The sequence below is a fragment of the Microtus ochrogaster genome, chromosome 8, assembly GCF_000317375.1.
Source record: "Microtus ochrogaster isolate Prairie Vole_2 chromosome 8, MicOch1.0, whole genome shotgun sequence".
NCBI lineage: Eukaryota > Metazoa > Chordata > Mammalia > Rodentia > Cricetidae > Microtus > Microtus ochrogaster.
In genome coordinates, this window is record NC_022015.1 from 60,940,675 (window position 1) to 60,948,821 (window position 8,147).

General features: G+C 41.3%; 1 protein-coding gene across 2 annotated transcripts in view; it reads left to right on the top strand.

Annotated features, from left to right (window-relative positions):
- Nucleotides 1-8,147, top strand: part of A1cf (APOBEC1 complementation factor) — a 78,015-nt gene that overhangs the window by 66,957 nt on the left and 2,911 nt on the right. The window contains exons 8-11 of one of the 2 annotated variants that reach the window (XM_013348001.1): nt 483-756; nt 2,764-2,969; nt 6,052-6,188; nt 6,889-7,040. In XM_013348001.1, the coding sequence (XP_013203455.1) occupies nt 483-756; nt 2,764-2,969; nt 6,052-6,188; nt 6,889-7,040 (769 nt within the window). The remainder of the gene's footprint in view (nt 1-482; nt 757-2,763; nt 2,970-6,051; nt 6,189-6,888; nt 7,041-8,147) is intronic. The other variant, XM_005352139.1, reaches the window with a different exon arrangement.

Here is an 8,147-nt window from a genome sequence, read left to right on the forward strand (position 1 = left end):
TTGCCATTGTTCTTGAGTTCTCAGTAGTCCCCATTGTCCGCTATGTTCAGCGAGTCTGGCCTCATCCCAGGCCTTTTCAGACCCAGGCCAGCTGGCCTTGGCGAGTTCCCAATAGAACATCCCCATTGTCTCCGAGTGTGGGTGCACCCCTTGCGGTCAGCTTTTTATACTCACATAACTATGTAATTTTACACACCTAAATCACACATAATAGAAAATACTGAGTAATTGTATGTCCCATTGATTATCTCTGTATTATAAACTCAGTAGTCAACATAGCATTGTTAAACCTGTTGACATTTGTGCAGTTTGACCAACAAAGCCACTCAGAGAATAGTCAACTGATACAGAAGCGTGAACCTAATTAAGAGACAGAAATGAAGAAAGGCAAGTCAGTAAGAATGCAGCAATGGTAGACACTCTGTATGGTACTGAGTTGTCAGGTGGCTTCTCAGTTTGCCTTTTCCTTGCTCTCCACACAGGTGCTGGATGGTTCCCCGATTGAGGTGACCTTGGCCAAGCCGGTGGACAAGGACAGTTATGTTAGGTACACCCGGGGCACAGGTGGCAGGAACACCATGCTGCAAGGTGAATACACCTACCCTCTGGGCCATGTTTACGACCCCACCACAGCCTACCTTGGAGCTCCTGTCTTCTATACCCCCCAAGCCTATGCAGCCATTCCAAGTCTTCATTTCCCAGCAACCAAAGGACAGCTCAGCAACAGGGCCCTCCTCCGGGCCCCTTCTGTCAGAGGTAACACAATTTAGTGCTGGATTTACTGTAACTCTTACAGTTCAAATGACTGATAAACTATAGTTCTAATGGACTATAAATTACAGTTCTGTAGCCTTAGATTGGATGGATTCACTGGGAGAAAAAGACTAGAAAATTATTTGTTAAAAATCAAATATTTCAGTGTCTCTTATTTTATAGGAATCTATTTTTTTTCACATCACAACTGGCTATTGAAAAATACTTGTCAGAAGTTGGTACTAATGAGTCTAGTATACAATTAGATCCTTGCATGGACCCATAAAATACATACAGAATACAGCCTAGCGCCATACCCAACGTTACCTGCTCTCTGTTTTAGACTACTATGTGGCACTAACGTGTAATTAGTATGAGTGCAGAACTTCTAAGGGAAGGAAGCATGGTCCGATGGAAATCAGCTCATACAGCGAAATCACTTGAAGGCACATATGTACTTGATGGACACACTTTGCAGGCCAATCACAAATTGTCATCCATACGGTTCATTTATATGAAGGATTCTCATCTGAACACTCTCCCAGATCCATGTGTTATGTTTGTCTATGTGTTGGTGACAAGGGCTTATTATCTATTCCAGGCTGGCCTTGAACTCACAACGTCTGCCTCGGCCTCCTGAGAATTGTAATGGCAGATGTACACCACTCCGGCTGTGTGTGGTAATGTTGAAGAAGCCAAACTATTAAGGAAATTAGTGTTTCTTTAGTATATAGGAAACCAAATAAATTCAAAATAGAAAACAAATTCAATCCCACTGCCAGACTAGAAATGGTTCATGTTTGAATCTTACACAGACTCTCTGTTTGAGCAGGTTTCTGAGCTCAGGAAATTCAATATTTATATGAAGTTACTTTTCTCTGCTTTGTACTATATGTCACTGAAGTTTTCTTGGCTATGGCTAACATTATCTGGATCCCAATCCTGTTTTCCCTATATGATAGCAATCTGGAAAATAGGAACAAATGATACATTTAAATCCACTCTTGGAAGAGCCCCGTCCAGATTTCTGTGGAAACTATTACATGGCTATATTGCATTCTTTTTCAGGGAGAAATGAATTGAGCATTTTAAGACCTCTTCAATGGACTTAAAAGTTCTACGCTCACAATACAATCACCCCTACCAAAATTGCAATGTAAAAGTAATAACCAACGTCTTATCCAAAATACTTTCTACATATTATAACAAATTATGTCATCGAAACCTTATGCATATAAATAATATATCATTAATTAATCCCTATATCTTACATGCTATCAACCAGTTGTGATGTAGAAGAAAGCAAACTTCATTCCAAGGGAAAAATAATACATAGCATTTACAAAAATGTAATCAATGAATAATATTTATGGGTGAAGAGTAATCAACCTAATGGTTCATTCCTTTGTGTCACCAATAGGAAATCAATGTAGCAATGTGGCAAAACAAAAATCAAAAGGAATCTGTGTATGAAACTCAACGGAAATCTAAGCCCCACATTGACAACGCATAATAGAGAGTGGTAAACTTAAAAAAGAAAAATAAATGCTTTCTAAATGTTTTTCTGATGACTCATTGGGGATGTGCTAATGAAATTCATTCTGGCTTCCTGGCAGTGTGGCAGTCACTGTGAAAGTCCCTACGCCAGTCTAACTGTAATTCAAGTGATCATATTATATTGGGACATTTTAATAACTTTATACTAAACCTTAGTGATCAAAAAAAATATTAGCAAAAAGGTAATTAAAGTGCCATTCTCTCTGGCAAAATTTGAAATGACTTGTGTTCTTATCGATCCCCTGGAATGAACTGATGTCTTCCTAAGGAGCTTTCTCCTTCCCTGATGTTGGCCCTTACCTGAAGTTGAGTTTCATTTCACCAGAGTCTGCGGTTATCTGTCCATCCTCAGGGCAGTAATCAATGTGACTTGGGCTAACTTTTCCATTTCAGTAAGATTCAGGGTGATTTTCTGGTGGTTTGATTCGGTTTAATGCCTTCTTACATTCCTAGAAATTTACATGAATGTCCCTGTAGGGGCTGCGGGAGTGAGAGGACTGGGCGGCCGTGGGTATTTGGCATACACAGGCCTGGGCCGTGGATACCAGGTCAAAGCAGACAAGCGAGAAGCCAAACTCTATGACCTTCTGCCTGGGATGGAACTCACCCCAATGAATCCTGTCTCTCTAAAACCGCAAGGGATTAAACTTGCTCCTCAGGTAGGTAATATCACTGCAGAGGTGGTTAAGTTGGCCCCGGACCCATTGTTTGAATGGTTGGCATTGATGCTTTCTTGGGCTACTGTTCTGTGACCATCAGCTTAACAGATTCAGGAGAGCGGGCAAGATTGGCTGCCATTCTGGCACTAAAAGGCCCTTCATTTCACCTAATCACAATCCAGCAAAAATATAAAACAAACAAAAAAATGGAAAAAGAATGTCAACCATAATCTTAAGTGAAAATAACATGGAATAAGACCTTTGCTCAGAATAAATGCTTATGAAGCAGGTTGGTCAAGAACAGAAGAGGAGTCATAGCTAGTAGCATTTTGTTGACTGTTTAGGACATGTATGTATGGTATTAAAAGAACAACAACAATATACATGACAACATGGATGGGGAAAGCCTCCTGGACTTCAACCCCCACAAAGAACTATAGGCAACTGAGTAAAGCTGGCAGCAGGAAAGGCAACCTTTCCCAGGGAGGAAAATGCCAATTGGTTGTGTGGTGTCAAGCAGTCAGCCCTAAAAACATCCGTACAAGTAACATCATACAGACAGAAGAGGTTATTCCAGAATATATATGTATACATACACATACTACATATACAGACACAATAATAATTAATAAAGGAGGCCATGAATTTCAAGAAGAGTAGGGAAGGGCATGCAGAAGGCTTTGGAGGGAGGAAAGGGAAGGGAGAAATGTCATTATATTATAATCTCAAAAAATTAGAGAGAGAGAGAGAGAGAGAGAGAGAGAGAGAGAGAGAGAGAGAGAGAGCATTCCAGCATGGAATCTAGGTAAAAGATTAACTATAAAAATGCCATCCGTCATGTAAAGTCTTCTAGAATGCTTTTTATTGGGCAATGTCATGATGGTAACTGCTGTTTGCTTTCATTTACTATTCTGCCTGTCCATGTTTCTGTATAGCTGTGAGTTTTTGTTACTAGTGGGCACTGAAAGTTATAAAGGTCATTCCAATAGGAAAACTAAAGACCATTTTGAAAATGAGAACCAAACAGACTCAGTCCCTGGTAAGCCCAGGTTATCCCATGTGTGGGTACCACGTGTTGCTCCCTCTGAAGCCACTTGGCTGTGGACTTTGGGGGAAGCTTCCTTGCCCTCAGGAGGAAGGCAGAAATATAGCTTTATTTTTCTTTCTTATACCTTTAAGTAACGCTTCTTCAAACTCTACGCAAGCATTAAAAAAAGAAGAAGAAGAAAAATGTCTATTGCAGTGGTAAACAAGAACCATTTGTTTAAAAAAAAATAACATTTATTGGGCTTCTCTAATGTGCCATGTGTGAGAGACACTAGAGATGCAAAAATGAATCTAACAAAATCCTTGCAATCATAAATCATATGGCAACCCAGTGAGAAAATACTGACACATCAAGAGATAATTACAGTGAAACCAGGTACCGTGGTGAAAAAGTCATTCTGAGCAAAACTCTGCTTATCCATTAAATGCAGGAAGAAGTTGGCCATAGTGAAAGGTATCTACCTAATCTGTCTCTGAATTTTTACTACCATAGTGGAAAAATCGAAACCATGCCACCCTAGTCACCGTGGCTGGAGACCAACCCCCATGGCAGAGGTAGGAATTTCCAACCAGTAGACAGGGTTCCAAACTGCCTTGCCCAGCCAGCAGCTGCAGAGGCCACGCCCCTCAGCATGTTTGCTCAACTGGCATAAATGGGCAGACAGCTGATCTATTAGTAAAAGCTGACAATTGCTCGGGAACCTCAGAGCATGCTCTATAAACAACAGAAGGTGACACCAAGGGCTTTTTAATAAAGAAAAATAAGCGCAATCTTTAAATTAATAAACTGGAAAACGTCGTGAGAGACAGCAGCTGGGTTAAACGTGAGAACAATGAGCTAAGCTCTGTCCGGAGAGCCGGAAGTGTTGCGTTGCACTGCTCTTGTCTCAGCTTCGACCCCTGTTCCACGCACATACTGAATCTGCGTGTGAAGGGCGGATCAGGACCTCAGCAGCACCAAAATCGGCTTTAGAGTAAAGAAATCATGAACGTTTTGAGAAAAGATTCTGTTTGGGGTGCTTAAAACGGTAAAAAATAAACATGCAGATAGATAGCAAAACCAGATTGTCCGGGGCTAGAGAGATGGCTCAGCGTTTAAGAGCACTAGCTGCTCTTCCAGAGGAACCAGGTTCAATTCCCAGCACCCACGTGGAAGCTCACAACTGTCTGTAACTCCAAGGTCTAACATCCTCACACAGACATACATGTAGACAAAACAACGCATGTCATAAACAGCTAAAAGCGGCACATTGCTAAGTAAGTTTTTAAAAATCACCACCATAAATACCTAGTAGGGTTTATTAATAAATCCTAAATCCTGAGCCAAGGGCTGGAAAGATGGTTCAGTGGTTAAAAACACTTGCTGCTCTTACAGAAGACACAGGTCGGGTTTCCTGACACCCACATAGTGGCTCACTGTCTATAGCTCCAGTTCCAGATATGCTGACCCCTGTAGGCACCACGCAGATGCTGCACATATACGCAGGCAAAACACTCACATACACAAAGTCCAAATATATGAAACAAGGCAAGAAAATGAAATATTTGAAACTTTTCAAAATCAAAATGATTTTTTTCAAAAAATGTGAAGTTAAAAAGCCTATGACAAAGGGCACATGACCAAGAAACCTTCTCTGGTTAATTTCCCTCAGCCACTCTGAACAAGGGCTGTGGGGGCAGGACTATGCAGATCTGCCCTCACAGTGTATCGCACCAATTTCCTAAACCCGGGAATAAACAAAATAAATAAAAATGAAACAAAAAATATGAAGAATTATTAAGTTCATAGTGTATGTGTGATGTGTGTAATGGGAGTAAATGGTGTGAAAATGATTTTATGAACTATAATAGACATTTACAGCTTAAATGGAGTTCGGATCGAGTTCCACTTAAATTTTATGAGTGGTTAAGCTACATGGCATTTTCTCTTTTCTATTAGTAAAAACTGAAGGTCAGAACTTGGAACCTAAATGCCAGAGAAGTAATGCAAATGCGACATTTGGGAGAGAAATCATTTCTTTTTCTACTCTTGTAGATACTAGAAGACATCTGTCAGAAAAATAACTGGGGACAGCCAGTGTACCAACTGCATTCTGCCATTGGACAAGACCAAAGACAATTATTCCTATACAAAGTAACTATCCCAGCACTGGCCAGCCAGAATCCTGCAATGTGCGTACTCTCCCCCAGCTCCTAGCAATAGAGATTCTAGACTGAGATTAGCCTGTGTGTTGTGTGTATTTGATCATCGCTCCAGTGGCAGTCTCAAGTCTGCTACCTACTCCTTCGTAATGAAATAAGGCAGAGAGATGCTCAGCTGGGATGTATGCCCTAGCTGTTATATGGCTTCTAAAAACCCCAAAGTTTCATACAGCACAAGGACTGTAGGATAACTAAGGGAACCGGGGCTGGTCAGAGGTCAGAGGGGAATAAAGGACTATATATAACAGGTTCCTTTTGCAGCGTTCAGGTCGACACAAGTGACCCTCAAGACGTTGCCATTTACTGCATAACCTTCTGACCTACCTTTTAATTTTATATCAAAGATCTGATCTGTTAGTAGATATCACCTTCTGGATTTTACCTCCAGACTACATTTATATATTTTAGGAATGACGCATACCTTAGAAGTGTCATATAGTAAAACTTACGCATGTTTCCCAGAAATGCCATACCAAATTGCTAGATCAATCCACAAATAGTCCCATGCATGTGTACATGTAGAGTTTTTATTTTTGCAGCAAACAGAATGGAGAAACCCCTATAGAATCCCACCATGAATCCTCTTTAAAAGCTAAAACTACCTTTGGTTTTTCACCTGACTGGGTGCCTAAGTTTCTGAATAATTCACGTGACCGGCTGTGTTTTCCAGCCACCCGTTCACACCTCCGAAGCTAAGTGCGTACGTGGATGAAGCAAAGACGTATGCCGCAGAGCACACGCTACAGACCTTAGGCATCCCCACAGAAGGAGGGGACGCCGCGACTACAGCAGCCACAGCAGCCTCCGCCACTGTGTTCCCAGGTACTGGGGGGCGGGATCATTTGTGCCAGACATTACAGGCTGCAGAGTGTCTGGATCCCTTTTTTTGTAGGAGCCTCAACTTCAATAGTTCTGACTTGCACCTTGTGCCGATGGGAAAGATACGGGGAACTGAATCAGATTAGCCTAAACCGGCTCCCATCTGCCTCTGTGTTAAGCGGCTGTGTGACCTTGAATGAGTCAACACCCCGAGTGTGGTGTAGATTGTTTGTTGGGTTTTTTTTCTCCTAGTAAGAGATTTTGGTATTATTATTAGCAGATATTTAACTGAGCGCTTGCTAAGAGCTGGGTCCTCATCGAAGCACTCAGCAAGCTTTATATTTCCCCAGGGACCCCTACGGTACTTTGCAGCCCTATGAGAATGTAATCCCCTCATAGTACAGATATAGAAGCCTAAAACTGGGGAGGTTAAATAACTTGGCCACTATTGGTTAACCTTTGGTTGGCTCCTACTTTTTATGTTTTATTTGTATCTGTATGACTGTGTGTGCATGCCAATGTGTGCATATACGTGTAATATAAATATATGTTTGTTTGCAAGTGGATGTGTGGAGGCCAGAGGTCAGGGTCAGCTGCTTTCCTCTATTACATTTCACCTCTTTTGTTCTTTTAAGATTTATGTGTATGTGTGTGTACATATGTGTGTGTGTTTGTGTGTGTGTGTACGTGTGTGTGTGTGTGTGTGTGTGTGTGTGTGTGTGTGTATACATGCATGCAGGTTCCTGAAGAGGCCAAAACTGTTAGATCCACTGAAGCTGGAGTTGCAAGTGGTTGGGCACCCAGCATGAGTGCTGCAAATCAAAGTCCAACCACTGTGTGAACAGTATGTGGTCAGTCACAGAGCCTTCTCTCCAGCCCCACTACCTCATCTCTTCATCTCTTGAGACAGTGTTACCAGATAAGTTGAGGTTCCCATTAAGGGTTCTTAGTCTGTTTAATGTAAGAATTTAGAAATGAATTCAAATGAAAGCTTGAGGACAGGTACATTAGAGGTTAAGATCAGATAGATAGATAGATAGATAGATAGATAGATAGATAGATAGATAGATAGATAGATAGATAGATAGATAGATAGATAGACAGATAGAC